This window comes from Chrysochloris asiatica, unplaced genomic scaffold (genome assembly GCF_000296735.1).
Source record: "Chrysochloris asiatica unplaced genomic scaffold, ChrAsi1.0 scaffold00376, whole genome shotgun sequence".
Lineage (NCBI taxonomy): Eukaryota > Metazoa > Chordata > Mammalia > Afrosoricida > Chrysochloridae > Chrysochloris > Chrysochloris asiatica.
The window spans coordinates 226,544-245,919 of NW_006408894.1; the positions used below are offsets into that span (position 1 = coordinate 226,544).

Sequence of the window (19,376 nt, forward strand, 5' to 3'; positions counted from 1 at the left end):
TGCAACCAGAGTGTCCTTGGAGGCCAAGGTGGCCATACTTCATCTCTCATACTTCAGACATGTTGTCAAGAGGGAGCAGTCGCTGGAGAAGGATATCATGTTTGGTAAGGTGGAGGGTCAGAGAAAAAGAGGAAGACCCCCAACGAGAAGTATTGGCCAAGTGGCAGCATCAATGGACTCAAGCATGGCAACAGTAGTAAGGTTGGCCCAGGATCCAGCAGTGTTTCGTTCTGCTGTGAATAAGGTCGCTATGAGTCGGTACCGACTTGATGGCACCTAACGACAACAACAACAGCCCTGTTACTGTTCTTTCACACAAAATGGCTATACACCTGTCATGTGAGTCCTTCTTGACCCAGGTTATATTTGAGTTTCTTGTATGGATATTTTCTCATCTTTCATGATATTGTTGTTATTGTTAAGTGCCTTCAAGTCAGTTCCAACTTATAGCAACCCTGTACACAGGGTTTCTGAGGAACAGCTGATGAACTGGAAACACCAACCTTGTGGTTCAAACTGACCTTAAAGCCCAGTGCATTATCCCACAGCACCACACCAGGACTCTTGTTTGCTAGCTAATCTTCAATAATTCTGTGTTGTTATTGTAGTTCTTTGGTCTCTTCTTGTTCTGGAATTCCGATCGTGTGTAAAAATTTCCTCCTATAATGTCCTGCATAGTTCTTTTTTTTTTTTAAGGTTTTTATTGTGTTTTCAGTGAAAGTTTACAGGGCAGATCATCAGTTTTACATTTAATAAATCATATACCTTGTTTCATTACAATGATTATAATCCCCTTCATGTACCATCAGTTAACAGTATTTCTATCCATTTAAGCTTTTGTTTTTTTTTTTAAACTAAACATTCATGCATATATAATAATTTACACCTCCAAAGGGCACATTCTGCAAATCTGCCTCTTGGCCACCAGCTTAGTCCCTCTCTTCCCATGAATCTAGAATCCTCAGCTGCTCCTACTCTCCATGACCCCATCTCTTCCTCTGTCTCTGGCATCGCTGCTTCTCTGGATAAGGTTCTGCATTATGCTTGTGCACTTCTTCCTTGATCGTCCTAGGGGTCCTCGGTTTTTGGACTGTAATATTAACCACTCCCCTGTTTTTGTTACAAAACTTCTACCTTTACAATTGTGACAGTTGCAATTAGTCATGATAACAATTATTCACTATTGAATCATATGAATCTTATCCCCATCTCTTTCCACCAGCCCCATCTAGACACGATGAAAACTATTCAGTGGGGACTCTTTCTTCCTCCCATCCCCATACTCTTAAACTAAACTCCCTCTTGAAACCTTGTAAGCCAGTCACTTCATGCCTTTATTGTCCCCTCATTTTATGTAGCCAATGTTTAAGTTGCCCATCCCTATCTATCCTGTGTACAGACGGGATAGCATTGAAACTTCATGCGAAGACTCCTTCCCTCTCTGTTGATATTTAGAGTTACTACCTCTATGAGTATAGGTCAGGTTCATCAAGTTGTAGCAATTTACCTTTGTTTCCTTTATGGAAAAAAAAAATTTTTTTTTTTTTTTCTAATCTTCCTCTAGTTGAGTTTTGATTATCAAGCCCTCGAGGCTAGGTCAATTGTGTACTGTCTGCAAATTTGGGTGTTCTTGTGCATCTCCCCTCACTTCATATCAGCTGGATGCTTCACTCTCAGCTCTAGCCCTCTGTGGCTATGTCCTTGTTCATGGGCGTAAGTGTCCTCAGGTCTCACCACACTTTGGACCAACCAGCCCTTCCTCTTCTCTTTCTCATCTCCAGGTCAACAGGAAACAATGGACTGGGGTTGAATTCAGCCCATTTCGTCATTGCTTCCTTTCTCCCTCTTCCACTCGCCAGGAAACCAATGTGGTCACCAGCAAACTTACATGCCTGTTTGTGTGTTCCCTTTGAGTTTCAATCTTAGAGGGGAGTTTGTCCTGAAGGAACTTGATTGCTTGCCTTGATGGTTTCCTGGCAAACAGCTTGCTTATTCTTGTAGTAGCCAGTCATGTTGACATTTTTGTTTAGGGTTTTTTCCTGATGATCTTTCTTTGAAGATGTATCTTCTGTCACTCTAGCTGTTCCAGGCTGGTCTGCTTGTCCTTACTAGTGGGAATGTCCCACCTCATAAGGTTCTGGATGGGACTCAGGATGCCACCTAAGGTCCTATACTCTGCAAAGGCTTTGCAAGAGGCCTATTTCACTTGGCAAGTTCTAGAAGCCCTTTTAGGTGTTCCAATCAGTTATAGGCTCAAGACAGGCTTACAATTTTTCTGTAATCATGTTTCCCAACATTCCTTTCTATCCCACTCAAGTGTCTATTTTACAATAGTAGGCAAGGGAAACCAATATTCATAAGACAGTCAAGCATTTTAGTATTATTTCCCCTCTTCATACCCCTAGATCCCGGTATCCCAGAGCCCTGTTGTCCCAAGGTTGAACATGCATCACTATTTACCTCTTTCCCACTTAGGCCATACAAACCTGGCTCACTGTTCCCCTATGTAACTTGTTCTTCGGCCTCCTTCCCCCTGCATAATTCTTAAACCTTCTGAAAAAAAATTTTTTTTTTCCTGTCAAACAAATTAGTGTCAAGGAAATCATACTCTATTTTGCTAATTCTGTTTTCAATTGATTCAATTCTGCTTCTTGTCTTTCTATTGAGTTGTCTATTTCTGAAGTTAATTTGTTAATCTTTTTGATTTCTAGTTGCTGTTTCTGTATGGTTTTTGATTGCCTATTTGTTTTGTCATTTTGGTCTTTTATTGTTTTGCTGGATTCTCTATTGCTTTGTCTACATTTTCCTTGGTCCCTTAGAGACTCCAATATATTAGTCTTTTGAATTCCTTTATTAGGTAGTTCCATTATCATTTCTTCTTCTGAAATGTCTTCCCATTCTTTATTTTAGTCATATGCTGGTGCCATCTTGTCTTGTTTCTTTATGTGATTTGAGATTGTCTTTTTTCTCTGAGGCTTTAAGGCACTATTATGTTTGTTTATGTTTATTTTCTGCCTTCTGATTTGTGGTTTGTTTGTTTTGACATATCCAAGTATGTGGGTCAAGTGTACTACTTTGGCTGCTCTGGAGCTCTTGTTATCTGTCTTGTGGAGGATCTGACGGTGGTTGGGTGTGTGACCATGGGTCTCTGTGCATTGGTCCCATAAGGCAGTTGAGAATGTAGCTGGAGTTGCTGATGAGGTGCTGCATCGGTTGATCACTGGTCCTTGGGTGAGGTATTGTGTGTGCACTGTCAGTTGCTGGGTGTTTGGGGGAAGGGTGCCTGAGTTGTCAGTAACTGGGTAGAAAGATGAAATAGAAACACTCACTGTTGTCCTGGGTGGGTAGGGCTGCATGGGGATGGTTGGAGCAGGTACAATCAGAGTTATAAGGAGTATGGCTCAAGACTGATGCAGGGGAGATGCTACCAGTCTATAGGTACCTACTAGGAGGGCGTATCCCTGTCCATTAGAATGTAATATAGGGAAGGGCATGCCTCTGGTCCTTGGGCCCTTGGCACAGTTTCCAGGAAGAAGTAGGAGGCACCACTGGTTGGTCTATGGGCCTCCGGTGTTGGTGCTGGCTGTAGGAGCTGATACCTCTGGTTTGTGGAAACTTGGTACCAGTTGCTGAGTGGACCAGTAGGCTTATGGGCTCCTGGTGTAAGTAACTGGGTGTAGGAGCAAATACTACCTTTCCATGAGCCCCTAGCCCAGATGGTTAGATGGAAAGACCATTGCCACCAATCTATGGGGTCCCCATCATAAATGGCTGAGCAAAAAGGTAAGTGCCACTGGTTCGTGGGCCCAGCTCAGGAAGTGAGGTGGTGGTGGGTGCTGCTGGACCATGATCAAGTGCAGGAGTGGATGGATGAGGAGGGTAGGGGCCACCACACATCTGCAGACCTTTAGCATGGGGAAGAACACTTAACTTTCTCAGTGTGGGGATACTCCTTCTTGACTTTGGATGTGGTTGCATTGTTGCTCCTGCTTGCATGCCTAGGCGATGGGGATTTGGGTTGGGAGTGTGACTTGTTTTGTATTAATATGGTCATGCTGTGCAGGTTCGATTGGCAGGACGTCCTCTGTTTTTTATAATCTTTCCTTCTCCTTGCTACTTGGTCCATTTCTTCAGCCTTGCCTTTGATGCTCAGGATTGCAAAGTTGTCATTTATATACAATTCACTTGTTTTCTTGGGTCTTTGTTGTAAGAGGGACATTATGAGACAACTGACTCTGCCACTGTTTTGTACTGCCCCCCTCCTGTACCCCACTGACCTGGTTGTATTTGATAGTTGAGATTATGTTTGAATGCCAAATTAACATACCCATACTCTACAAAGACCTAAGTTAAATTTAATTTCTTCAGGTGAACAATACTGTAAACTAATGTTTTTCAAGTCCTAAGAGTCATGGTGATGCTGTAGAATAAGCACTGGACTGCTAACCTCACGGTTGGTAGTTCACATCCATCAGCCACTCCTCTGGAGAAAGATGAGGCTTTCTGCTTCCATAAAAAGTTACAGCCTCAGAAACCATAGACAGGGTCACTTTGAGTTGGAATTGACCTAGTGACAGTGGGCTTACTAAACTGAACCACAGAACAGCTGGGCTCAAATAAAGAACAACGTTGGTTATACTTGATAGAACCAATTGTAAAAATAGGCTTCTTTTCTACATAAAATACAAATCTTTTAGTTTTTACAATATTGTGGTATTTTGGAAAGTTGAGAAATTATATACTGAACTATCCTTTCAGGACCAATAGTTCTTTTCCAGAAATTAGTATATTTTTATAAACGTTTCAGTCTTTTTACTACATTATGACATGGGCCATCATAGGAATAAAATTGAGTAACCAGTTCAAAGTTCAGATTCTTCTAAAGATATTTTTGACTTTTCAATTCTGATGCCCAATCAACAGTGTAACTCAGATGTAGAGCTAATTTCAGATAAAGATGGCTTACCTTTGAGATGGTTTAAATTCTGACAGCTAAGCATCCATTCTCCAGGGTTCTGGGCCACCATAAATGCATCAAAAAGTGTAGCAGGAAAGAGATTGATTGTATCAACACGGTAGTTCTTATTAGTCAATGCTTGTCCACGAAAGAAAGCAGCATGCACATCAACTTCATTGCCCATACCAAAAAGATACCATTTCACTCTGTCTTCTGCACACATGGTGAGTCCTGGGAGACTTCCAAAAGTGTATCCATTCACAGCTGTGAATCAAGAGCAAGGGGTTTGTGACTAATAGGTATTGGCACTTTAGAAAATGATAATAACTTTTACAGGCACAGAATTAATTTGGAATGGGAAGTACCTGTCCCTCATGGTTCTGCCTGCCATTCCTCCCTCCACATTAGACATATCAGACATTGATAATCAATCAATTGCCACATTCTTTTCTGTTGAACCTGAATTCAATTTCAGGATTCTTACCAACACAATACCAACAGATGAACACAATTCTGGAGATGAAATTCTATTTTCTCTATTTGTTAAAACTACGCACACATCATTGATATGTCTGTGTGTATATCTCTAGATACAGCATGTGCATATATATACATACACATGTGTGTACAAGGGGACTTCAAGAAATTCATTAAAAAAATTTCAATTATCTTTAGTTTCATTGCTTCCAGAGCTTTTTGAATTCCCCTCTTATATAAAAAATCTAGTACGTAGAAAAAAGACCAAAGGTTTATTGAGTACTATAATTTTTTTTTCTTTTCATAATTTTTCCAATTAATTTTCTACAATGAATATGTATTACTTTTACAATAAGAATACAGGAAATGTTTTGTTTGGGTTTGAATTGGAAGGCTTGACTGGAAGAGAAATGGAGGAGGAAAAGGGAAAATGTGGGTGAAGGAGAGCAGGAACCAAAGCCACAGAGAAATCAAAGGTGTCTGATACCCATGTGTCGCTGTTCAAACTGGGTCACTCTAGAGGTAAGATGGAAATTGGCTTTAGGAAGAACCCTGAATGCCTAAGATGATACAATGGTACCCAGCCAGGCACCTCCAGACTAGAATATCTTTTTTATCTAATGTCTATTATTGCATAACAGAGCAGGATTAAATATGGAAAGAGAATTCTTTAGCCAATTGAAAGCAAACATTGAGAACAAATATCCATACTTGTTAGTTTGTTTTTCTGCTTTCGTAGGACAGATATTTTTATTTGTGTTCTCAGTTTCCTGTGAAGGGTGTTTTGAAAAAAGGTAAACACAAACCAAAAAAACCCCACAAAACTATATTCATGTATATAGTTCAAATTAAGGGTTAATTTTTCATGCAAATTCTGAGTGATAGATGTCCAGACTAAGCTCATTATTTTGTGTCTGAGAATTCAGACAGTAGGCTGTAAAGACCGTATTTCTAGAAGAAATAAAGTAAACTATAAATAAGAATGATGTAGGGTAGGAGGGATAGTAAAGGACAGTGCAGTATTTAAAAAGAATACTTTGCAGAACTAACAATTTGAGCTATTTTCTAAAATTTAATTAGATGCTTTGTAATATAGTCTTAATTTACTAATTTTAGGCTGTATCAGATAATTTTTAGAGTGAGGTCAATGATAAATAAATATATACGTATAAACAGACATACCTATTAAACCATAAATTATTGATAATGTTGTTTTAGCCTTATCAGTTTGGGAACAACTTTTTGCCTTACTAGTTAGGGAATAAGTGGCTTTATTTGGTTTAGAGTTGGGATTTAACCTGACCAGTTGAATACCAAGTTGCACATGTAATACACTTTGTTATCAGTAACACAGATTAGAAACACGTGAGGGAGAAGCTTAGAAGAATTATTTGGATCAAGAAAAAAGCAAAATGAACATGTGTTCTGTAATCTTACAGTACATCCTGTTACTCTCCTGGAAGTCTTCGTTGTCTTTGTCAACCTTTTCTGGTTCTGAGCAGTAAGTTTTAATGTTATCTTCTAGGTACCAGCTGAAATTTTCATCCACCACAGAAAACATTACCACAAATTCTTGGTCAATATCTTTTTCTTTTTCTTTATCCAGAGAATCTGAAGTGAAAATATATTATACATTTTATAATATAGAGATTACTTTTTAGTGTTAGTTTTGGTGTATGTTTTCAACTGATTTGTATATATTTTTTAATTTAGTATTTGTTTTCTTAATAACCCACGAACCTTCATCAGTTATCCCTGTGTGGAAACACTTAAGAGCATCCATGTTCAGTATCCCTGAGCTTGGGAGACACTCATATATCTGAATGTCCACTGACCACATAACTATTATGATTCTAGGGAAAAAGCACCCATTAAAAAAGCCCACACAAAAAGCCCATACAGAAAATGCTCTACTGTGATATACATAATGAAAATTCAAATATATCAGTTTGAGGACTAAGATTAGCCTGACTCACACCATGGTATTTTCAGTAGTGTTACGGAGTCCTGGTATGGCGCCATAAGATAATCACTTGACCTCAAGGCTAGTTTAAACTGTAAGGTTGATGATTCAAACTCACCAGCTGCTCCTGGGAAACCCTATATAGGGTCACTATGAATTGGAATTTAACACTTGATAATCACTTGACCTCAAGGCTAGTTTAAACTGTAAGGTTGATGATTCAAACTCACCAGCCGCTCCTGGGAAACCCTATATAGGGTCACTATGAATGGCACTTAACAATAACATATACATGTGAAAGTTGAACAATGAATAAGGAGTATGTAGAAGAATTAATGTATTTGAGTTATGGTGTTGAAGAAGAATGTTAAAAGTACCATAGACTGCCAGATCTGTGTTAGAAGGACTGCCAGAATACACCTTAGAAGTAAGGATGGTGAGACTTTATCTCTCATACTTGTAACATAATTTTCAGGACGGAGCCGCCCCTCAAGAAGGACATCATGCTTGGTAAAGTGGAGGGTCAGCAAAAAAGAGGAAGACCCCAACGAGATGGATTGGCACAGGGGCAGCAGCAATGGGTTCAAACATAACAATTGTGAGTACTGGACAACGTTTCACTTTATTGTGCATAGGGTCGCTTTGAGTTGGAACGGTTTTGACAGTACCTAACAACAACAAGCCCTGACCTTAACTCTAACCCTAACCTAACCTTAACTTGTGTATGTTTATTTTTTCTGTGTAGGCTTTTTGTGTGGGCTTTTTCTGTGTGTTTTTTTCTGCTTATTGATTTATTTACCAATACAACCATAGAGTGCCACCAAAGTGATCACATTCGTTGGAATCATTCATGTCTTTAGTCACTACTGTTGGAAATTAGATACAGCAAACCTCTCTCCATACATTGTTTTCTTTAAGTTTTATTTATTTATTTTGTTGTTGGGAGTAAATATAACAAATAACCCACTACCCACTGCCTTGGAGTCAATTCTGACTCATAGTGACACTGCAAGGTAAAGTAGAAGCTGCTGGGGGTTTCTGAGTCTATAAATCTTCACTGGAGCAGAAAGCCTCATCTTTCTTCTATGGAGTAGTTGGTGGCTTTGAACTGCCAACCTTGTGGTTAGCAGTCCAGTGCTTAACTCACTGCACCACCAAGGTTTCTTATACATAGCAAAAGATACGCCAATATGAGTTTCTACATGTACATTCAGTGGCACTGAGTATATTCTTCAAATTGTGCCATCATTCATACCCTTCTTTCCTGAGTTGTTCCTCCCTCATTACCATAAATGCACCGCCTCCTAAGGTTCCTATTTAATCTTTCAAGTTGCTGTTGTCACTCTGATCCCATATTGTTGTCAGGTGCCATCGAGTCGGAACCAACTCATAGCGACCCCATGCACAGCAGAACGAAACACTGTCCAATCCTGGGCCAACCTCACTACCGCTGCCACACTTGACGCCATCCATGATGCCACCTGGCTGATCCATCTCCTTGGGGGTCTTCCTCTTTTTCTCTGACCCTCCATCTTACCCAGCATGACATCCTTCTCCAGCGACTGTTCCCTCCTGACAATATGTCCAAAGTATGAGAGACGAAGCATAGCCATCTTGGCCTCCAAGGAGCACTCTGGCTGCACTTCTTCCAAAATGGATCTATTGGTTCTTTGGGCAGTCCATGGCACTTTCAGTATTCTCCTCCAACACCACAACTCAAAGACATCAATTTTTCTACGATCTTCCTTATTCACTGTCCAGCTTTCGCATCCATATGAGGTTATTGAAAATACCATGGCTTGGGTCAGACACACCTTAGTCCTCAAACTGACATCTCTGCTCTTCAATTCTTTAAAAAGTTCCTGTGCAGCAGATTTGTCCAATGCAATGCGTCGTCTGATCTCTTGACTGCTGCTTCCATGAGTGTTGACAGTTGATCCAAGAAGAATGAAGTCTTTGACAACTTCAATCTTTTCTCCATTGATAAGAATGTTGTTTATTGGTCCAGTGGTGAGGATTTTTGTTTTCTTGACATTGAGATGCAATCCATACCGAAGGCTGTGCTCTTTGATCTTCATAAGTAAATGTTTCAAGTCCTCTTCACTTATATGATCCCATATAGATAATGCTTAAGAGAGCATAATGCTCAAAGCAGGCATTTTTTACTAGATCAACTAAACTATTGTTTTAAGACTTCAAGGTTTAGTTTTGCTAATAATCTAAACATGATTTTAAGAAGACTGCAGGGTATATTTTTGGTTCAAGGCTAAAAGATTGTCTCAGGGCAATAATTTCAGGGATTCGTCTAAACTGCCTAACTCCATAAATTTCAGAGTCTATGAAAAGTTGAAATTCCATTCTGTATTTCCCCCCTATTGATCAAAATTCTTCCATAAAATCTTTGTTCAAAATGTCTAGCACCATCCATTTCTTCTGGTCTCAAAGAAGGTAGTTGCTCATGGAAGAAATTTGCATACATTCCATACCCTCCTTTTATTCCTATTTCTCCTTCCTCTATTGCTCTAGGTGAATAGAGACCAACCGTGTTCTGGATGGTCTCTTGAAAACTTTTTAAGACTCCAAACACTACTTATCAAACATGCAGGGAGAATTGAAGAACTAAACATGTTATTAGTTCAATTAACTAGAAAGCCCCATGAAATCATGACCCTACACCTCCAAACCAAGAAACTAAATCCCATGATTTGTTTTTAGTTACATATAAGCAGTCTTTGCAACTATTCTTGTTGTTGAAAATATATCTAGCACACAACTTTTGCCAATCTACTTTTTACAGGTGGGCAACTCATTAACAGCAATTATAATAATCAGCTGTGCAACCATACCCTTAATCAGTTGGCTAGTTCCATTATCATTAAACCCCCCTTGCCCTCTCCCTCTTGTCCCTGGTAACCACTAATAAACTTTATTTATATTTGCAGTTTCCTATCTTTTTATATAAGTGTGGTCATACAATAATTATCCTTTTGTGATTGACTTCTTTCACTATGCATAATATCTTCCAGCTCCATCCTTAGTGTAGCTTGCATTTCCATATTTCTCGCAGCAAAATTCACTGGTGGTTTTCCCTTATGAATGCGCCATTTAGCCCTTCACCTTGCCTTGCCACTCTTTTTTTTTCCCTAGCCTCAGCATCTCTTTATCTTATTGTCTCAATCCCAACACAAAAGACACATTTAACATATGAACTGTCTTATTTTTGGTCATATATTATGAAAAATGATCAGAAATGTACCTTTTTTACAGACGATTAGAGGTCCGATGAGCCCTGAGGCAATATCTTTTGGAGCATCAATGTGAGAATGATAAATCCTGGTCACACAATTGCTGTCTCCCTCTCCAGGGCTCTGTTCTTCATTGGCATGCAATATATACATGTACTGCTCACCTGGATATACTTTGTCATCTGCTTTTTGAAAATCTGTAGTGTTATCAGGGTAGATGGCTCCTGGGAAGCAATAGGATATGAAGTTACAAAGTGAATGTGTTTGAACTTAAATGAGAGCATAAATGAATGAACTTAAATCACTCATTAAACACTTATTGAACATTTAGTATATGACCTCATAAGGGTGCAATGGTATCCTATTTAAACTCAGTAGAATGAGAAGCTAATGACTAGGGGGTCTGGAAGCTTCATAGAAAATGTTAATATTTTCTATACTTGGTTGAGTCTTCACGGAGAATTAATACGTATGTGAGGAGCATAGTGGCTTTTTGATTCACAATTTAAAGAACTATTTTTGCTTTGGGGTCATGGTATGAAAGGATGAGCAAATAATCTATGCTTTCCTATAATTTGAAATTCTTATATAATGTAAGATATGTTTACAAAGTAATCATGGAACTCTTCTGTTTTACTTTAAACTTTGGAAGTGTCTAAACATATGTAAAAGTAGAGAGATTGTATGATGACCTCCATGTCCCAATCACCCAGATTCAACAATTATCAACTTGATGCCAATCTGGTTTCATCTCTGCCTCTGCCAATTCTCTTCCTCACAACTGTCAGGCTATTTAAAGGTTAATCCCAGCTCACCAGGAGATATCAAGTCAAGTGGTTGGGTTCCCTCAGGGCAAACCCCCTTCCAAGACTTAAGACTCAATGAGAATTCACCAGCAGACATGTGCTCTGATTGGTAATCATGTTCATCTCTGATAAGGGGAAGTGAGGGAAAAACAGCAATGAAGCTGAGAGCTAAGCCCTACAACATTTAATAGACTCTTGTGGAGACCTGGTTGCCTAGCAGTGTGGCAAGACCTGGGGACTCTTGGGCCTAGAGTCAGTGACATAGCCACAAAGGACTAGAGTGGAAAGTGAAGTGTCCAGCTGATAAGAAAAGAAGGCATATGCTTAAGAACACCCACACTTACAGATAATACCCACTTGACCTGGTTTCAATGGCTGAATGATCAGAGCTCAACTAGAAGAAGAAAGAAGAGGGAAAAAAGTAATCTGATACAATTTGATGAACTTGACCTACACCTGTGGATGCAGTAGCTCAAAAGAGGGAACAAATCTTTACAATGAGGACCATTACCACCCCCTCCATACACAGAGTAGACAGGGATGGGCAAGTTGGTCATTGGTTACCCAAAATGGGGGAGGGGTGAGGTTACAAAGGCAAGAAGTGACTGGCTTACAAGCTTTCAAGAGGGAGCCTAGATCCAGAGGGCGTGGAGGAAGGTAGAGTCTCCAAGGAGTAGTTAAAAAAAAAAAAAAGTAAATCCCAGATATCATAGCCTTTTGTTTGTAAATACATGAATATGTATCTAGAAAGTATAAGAACTCTTTGTAGACTGACAAATCCCTCTGAAAGAAAATCTGCAAAGTTCTACCAGAATTACAGCTGCATGTACCGGCTGACTGCAAATTAGAATAAGTCCCAGTGAAATCCTCACACACGAGTACAAACTATATGGTTGAGGATATTTATTGTTGAATTGCTTCTAATGAGCAAAAGACCAGACACAACAGAAGTATGCGTCATTAATTAAATAAAGCATAGTGTCCATCTACACAATGAAATACGGATTTAGTATTTTATGGAGTTTTGTTGGGGGGAGCATATAATAATGGTATTGTGGCTAAAACAAAAAAGAGTTCTCATCTCCTATTTTGGTAAAAATATTTGTTTATTCTTAAACCATGCAACCATGGAAAAGAGTGGAATAGCTGAAAACTTACATGTTAAGAATAAAGAGTTACTTAGGTGCAGAATGGTTCCTATACCATATACTATCTCCTGTTTAAAAGTAAAGAAATACCTTTACCAAAAAAAGAGATAAGAATGTTGTTTTTGAAAAAAACAACCTCAATACTATTATTATAGCTAAAAATTAGAAAGAATTAATATGCCAGTAAATTATTTAAAAAATAATATGGCAAACATTTATAACATGAGTGTAATCAATCACTTGGCCCAGAAAAATGAAAGTAGATATGGTCAAAACATTCACTCTTAAAAAAAAGACTAATAACTAACCAAATATAATTTTGTATTATTTCTAGACACATTCCTTATAATTTCAATGAGCTATAACATGACCTCTGCATTTTTACTTATGATGATAACTGACATTTATTATGCTGTTATTAACTATCTTTGTCCCTATTTTATAGATGAGGAAATGGATGCACAGAGAATTTAAAGAAATTGCTCAAGGTCACTCAGCCAAATCAAGGTTGGGACTTGAATCTTGGTCGATTAATTTCAAAGCCCTTGCTACTAACTGCAACAAAGCATTATCTCTTAATATCACCATCATCAAGTATTAGCAGTGAGACAGCGTGTTCTTCGTGTACTGTCTTTAAGGTTTCTGAGTTGTACATGCAAATGGCCCTTTTGTTTAATTGTATCTCAAATATGACCCTAGGATAATCTAGCCACATCTACTATTGAATTAAAGCATGCAAGTACTCATCAGTCTTAGCTGGAACAGAGTTTTCCAAAGTTTTAGATATGAGGTGACAATGGCTTTAGAGATAAGACAACTTTCTTGAGTCTTTTTTTTCTCTTCTCTCTAGAAGGGCCTGAATGCACCTTCCCCATTTCTCTTCTTCACACAATATGGCTGGAATGGAGTTGGACAGTAGAAATCCCAGCTGTCACTGATACTCAGGATCTAAATACCATCACACTCACACTTCATACAAACAAGCACAACCAAAAGAAATGCATCACTATTAGGATGAAATGAAATACCTATTAATGAATTTTAGAGTGAAATCCCATTGTTGTAGCTTTTGTCCAGAGAGTGTCCTTAGTCTGATAAGTTATAACAATAGAAACAACTGAAGAGTAGAGGGAATTTTCAGCTGGAACCTGAGCTAAACTTACCCTCATGTTCTTTATAGTAAGTTACTCCATGTGAATGAAAAGTATAGGGTCTAGTGGCAAAGTTTTTTAAGTGTACAAAAACTTTATCTCCAGTCTCAGTTTTGATAACAGGGCCTAAAAACCCCAGCCAGAGTGGTTTTTCTATAATCGTCCTAAAGGTTTCATCTGTGTACTGAAGATAAAGGGCCTTCTTATACACTCTTCCAATTCTATCCGGGCCATTTTGAAGATAGCTATTGGAATGTTCTCTGCAAAGGAAAAGAAGACAATTATATCAGAACCTATCACTTCTGGGGATAACATTTTAAAGACAGAGAAATGAATGATTGCATCATATTAAATGTCTGTTCTAAAGATGCCTCCAAAAATGAAGTAGAGAGCTAGTAGTTAGTTTTGCTTTTTTAAGTGAGATGTCCCACAACTGCTATATACAAAGAAACATCTGTGAAGATGGCATGAAAATAGAGTACATTTGACCAGAGTATTTTCTCAAAGATTTTCATATAAAACATAAAAAAAGTATTGAAATAGAGTACAAAATTAAAGTGAAAATTTAAGATGAAACAATTAGGACAATTCTTACTATGGTATATTTCTTTTAGCTACTGGAAATTTGAATTTATAAACAATATGGAATTTGAGACTTCAAAGTGTATGTATATACTTTTTATTTTCTTCCATAAAGTAAAATTACTGATACTAAATTAATTCTGTCATTTTTATTTCTCTTATCAGCACTAAATTCAAAGCTGGAATTTATACATAAACAGTGTTTGGCTTATAAAATTTCCTCTGGTTTTAAATTGTCCCTGGGTTGATGAAATTCCTCCTGACTACGGAAACCCTGTACAGAGTCGCTATGAGTCGGAACCGACTCCACAGTACATAACAACAACAACAACAACAACAACAGGCTAAAGCATTGGGCCACAAGGTTGGTTTGAACCTCCGAGTTCAAAATGCAAAGCTATTGTTTCTCAACATATCTGCCATCTAGGTCTCTATAAACACTGAAAAAAATTTTTTATTGTGAATTGAGTGAAGATTTATAGAGCAGATCATCAGTTTTACATTCAATAAATAATAAACATTGTTTAATCTTCATTACAATGATTGTAGTACCTTCCATGTACCAACGGTTAACAGTACTTAACCTCTATTCTCTTTAACATTAATTGCATTCTTCCCTGTGTCTCCTGATACCTTCATCTTTCCCTCTTGTATATTGCCTGCCTCATCACTCATGTTAACATGTATATATGCTGTATCCCATGAATAATTTTCCCTGTCACCTGCCCCATAACCATCAGAGACAGTTTCTTTTATCAAGAAACTTTTTCTTTACTTTTTACAACATTGATCTCATACAATATTTGTCTTTTTGTGGCTAATTTCACTCAGCATAATGTCCTCCAGGTTCATCCATGTTGTGAGGTATTTCTCAGATTCATCCTTATTCTTCAACTTTGAGTAGTCCATGATGTGTCTCTTGTAGACAGCATATTGAAGGATCCTGTTTTCTTATCCTTTCTGTTCTCTCTGTCTCTAGACTGGTGTACTTAATCCATTTACATTCATTGTAACTATCGACAGGCATGAATTGATTGATGTGTGTTTTTTTCTGGTTTTCTGGTTTCTTTGTTCCACATAATTTTCTGCAATGAATTAATTTTGTTTATGGGGTTTCTTTGCATTTTAATTTCTTTTGTGTTAATGTGTACTATGTCTTTCTGATTTCCCTCTTTTAAAAATTTTGATATGCAAGTGTATTCATTGTCTTCGAGGTTTCCCTATAATTTATTAAAAAACAGTCTGTTGTATCTTGAAACCAACTTGACTTCCTTGCCTTTTGGAAGTTCTGTATCTACAGTATTCCTTCTTTTTGCTTTGTAGTTACCTTCATTATAAATTTATATATCTGGCTCCCTATTTTCAGTCTTGTAGGTTTGTTTTACTTTTAATACTTCTACATCTGGATTGAGTTCTGGGTGATATTGTCATGTATGGTAATCTCAGGTTGCTGTCTGCTGTTGGTTCTCCATCCAAAGAACACCCCTTAGCATTTTTTGTTAAATTGGTCTGGCCATTACAAATTCCTTTAATTTCTGTTTATCAGGAAAGTCCCAATTTTGTCATTATATTTGAGGGACAGCTTTGCTGGCTATATGATTCTTGGTTGACAATGTTGTTCTTTCATCCCATTGCCCTCTTGCCTGCAAGGTTTCTGCTAAGAAATCAGAATTTAGTCTTATTGGTTCTCCTTTGTAGGTAACCTTTTGTTTTTCCACAGGATTCTTTCCCTGTCTTTGGTTTGGAGAGTTTGATTATGATTTGTCTTGGTGATTTTCTTTCAGGGTCTAAACTGTTTAGGGTTCATTCAGCTTCTTGAATGGTTATCTTTTCATCTTTTACGATGCTAGGGAAATTGTCTTCCAACAACTCTTCGACAGTTTTCTCTGTGATTTTTATTGTCTCTTCTTGCTCTGGAATTCTGATCCCCTTTAAGTTGTCCCTCTTCACGGTGTCTCACATAACTCTTAGGCTTTCTTTGGATTTTGTCTTTTTTTTTTTTTCTGATTGTTCTAGCATACTACTATTGAGAGATTTATCTTCAAGCTCACTAATTTGGGCTTCCATTGCTTCAAATGTACTCTTTTGACCTTTCAATGTATTGTCCACTTCTGAGATTTTAATATTAGTCTAATATTAGTCTAATTGTGGGTTTTGTATTGTTTCAAAATTTGCATTTTATTTGTCTATTTGATCTTGTAGTGTTTTCCTGAATTCTTCTAAAGTTTTTTCTGTGTTCTCCTTACTTTCCTCCATCTTTCTATCCATCCTTTGAAGGTATCAAAATATTATTCTTTTGAATTCTTTTTCAGTTATATTTTCTTTCTTAGAAATATTTTCTAGCTCTGCATCATGATCATTGGTTTGAGCTACTCTCTCTTGTTTCTTAGTGCCAGCTAAAATTGTCGGCTGTCTCCAGGGCATTGTGTGGTTGTCATATTTGTATTTAACTGATGATTATAAACTGGTGTGTTCTTAGGCTGTCACCAACTGTCTCCTATGGGCATAGTTAGGGAATAGAAGTGTATACACCATTCTCGTTCACCATTCATGGACTTTAGTTTAGGGTGGATTTGGCTGGTGTTGGCTGCTATCTATTGTTGATCAGGTTGTATAGGAGCTGGTACTGGCTCTTGCCCAGTGGGTGGAGCTGTAAAGTGCATGGTTGTAAATAGACTGTCTGGACATGGTTGCAGTCTCCTGTTGGATGGGAAAGAGAAAATGTACCCCCCACTGACAAGGAAGCAAAAAAGAATAAACAAACAAGGAACCAACAATGAAAAGAAATAATAGTAAGGAAAAGCAATGAATAAAAACAGGCATTAGCCAGAAAAAAAGAATGTAATGACTATAAAGACAAAGGAGTCCTAGTGTGGAGCCTCAGATTCATGTGCTGGACTGCAAGTTGGTTTGAACTGCAAGATCAGCAGTTCAAGCTCACCAGTGGTTCCTCAGGAACCCTATACTGGGTCTTTTTGAGTTGGAACTATCTCAATGGCACTTAACAACAACAACAAAAACAAAAGAGGGGTAGGTATAGAGAAGAAAAAAATAACAAAAATGAAAGTAAGAACAAATGAATTAAGAATAAAAAATAGTTCGTCACTCCTTCTTTTAGTCTGTCTTTGTCTGGAATCTCATCTGAAACCTATCCATCATGGGTGACCCTGCTGGTATTTAAAATACCGGTGGTATAGCTTTCAGAATCACAGCAACTCACAATACAAAACCCACAATTAGACCACAACAGTACCACAAACTGACAGACTAGTGGTGACCTAATGTGATACCCTTTTCTTATCCCCTTGTCCCCCCTACCCCTGTCCCATTTTAAAAGAAGCCAACTCGTATAATTTCTGGAAGAATCAGACCCAGAAGTGAGTTTGTAGTGGCAGAGGAGTTTTAAAAAAAAATTATATTGCCTTCTTGTTACATGCTGTTAAGTCAATTCTGACTCATAGAGACTCTGTGTAGGGTTTACAAGACTGTAAATCCTGTGGGAGCAGAGTCTCATCTTTCTTCCATGGAGTAGCTAGTGGGCTTGAACCATGCTGTCCAGTGCTTGTCCCACAGAGCCACTGTGCTCTCCTATATTGCCTTAGTAAGATAACAAAAATGCTACTTGTTCCCATGCATTTACTTGTGGTCTTAGTTTATGTTTAAATATACAGTTGTTTTTGTTAAGTGCCGTAGCTTCCAATTCATAAGGTTTCCAAGGAGTAGCTGGTGGGTTTGAACTGCTGACATGGTTAGCAGTCCACTGCTTATCTTACAATGCTACACTAGTAGTAACATACAGTTGTAGTTAAGTGCCATCAAGTCTGTTAAATTTGGATATTATAGATGAATGGTTTCTGCATTCTGCATCCTCAGCTTCTTAATTGAGACATAGTGCTATTACTAGTCTTCTATTGCTTTATAAGAAAGGAGTTCTGGTAGCGTAGTGGTTACGATTCAGGCTGCTAATCCCATGGTCAGCAGTTTGAAACTACCAGCAGTTCCATGGGAAGAAGATGAGGCTTTCTGCTCCTGTAAAGATTTACAGCCTTAGAAACCCTAGACAGGGTCACTATGTGCCGAAACTGACTCCACAGCACATAACCACCACCATTGCTTAAAAGAAATGACAGCTGGGTCCTCTGTCTTCTGCTCAGGGTCTTCCAGGACTGAAATCAACATGTCACTTGAACTAACTATTCACCTGGTGGTTCTGTGATTCCAACGTCATTCCGGCTATTGATATCATTGTTTCTTGTGGTTATAGGATTGAAATTTCTGAGGTTTGCTGGTAAACAACTGGGACCTCTTTCAGTTTCTTACCGTTATCCATTGCCTTCTGGCTTGATTCCGACTTCTGGCCACCCCTTGTGTGCCAGAGAAAAACTGAGCTCCATAGCATTTTCAATGGTGGATTTTTCAGAAGCACTTCTCCAGGCCTTTCTTCTGAGGTATTTCTAGGTAGACTCAAACCTCCAACAGTTTTGGCTAGCAGATGAGTTCATTATACATTTGCATTACATGGGGCTTCTTGGCTTCTCAGGTCACTGTGATTCCTTCTCAAATGACTTTCTCCGTTTTCAAATTAGTAACAGTGCATAAAATCCCCTCATACTTTGAATCTTTCTTACTTCCTCTTCTGCCCATCAGAGAACTCAGTTTTTAAAGGTGCTCCTGCTCTTTCATTAGGTATAAGCACTGGACTGCGAACCATAAGGTTCACAGTTCAAGCCTGCCAGTTGCTCTGCAGGGAAAAAGGTAAGGCTTTCTGCTCCCATGAAGATTCAAAGCCTCAGAAACCCTACACCAGGTCACTATGAGTCAGAACTGACTTGCTAGCACTTAACAAAAACAAACAAAACCTGAATAATCTCCCTAGCCTAAAGTCCTTGGAGTCCTAGTGTGGTGCTGTGGGTTAATGCACTGGACTGCAAATCAGTTTGAACCGAAAGGTCAGTGGTTCAAACTTACCAGCTGTTCCTTGGCAGCCCTATACAGGGTTGCTATGGGTAAGAATCAACTCGATGACCTTAACAAGAATAACAGTTTT

The 19,376-nt window shown here is 38.3% G+C and overlaps 1 protein-coding gene across 1 annotated transcript in view; it reads right to left on the minus strand.

Moving 5' to 3' along the window:
• Positions 1 to 19,376, minus strand: part of CP (ceruloplasmin (ferroxidase)) — a 91,994-nt gene that overhangs the window by 64,307 nt on the left and 8,311 nt on the right. Inside the window, exons 2-5 of the mRNA XM_006876360.1 lie at positions 13,760 to 14,007; positions 10,654 to 10,866; positions 6,872 to 7,045; positions 4,967 to 5,221 (exon numbers count right to left, since the gene is read on the minus strand). Of these exons, the coding sequence (XP_006876422.1) occupies positions 4,967 to 5,221; positions 6,872 to 7,045; positions 10,654 to 10,866; positions 13,760 to 14,007 (890 nt within the window). The remainder of the gene's footprint in view (positions 1 to 4,966; positions 5,222 to 6,871; positions 7,046 to 10,653; positions 10,867 to 13,759; positions 14,008 to 19,376) is intronic.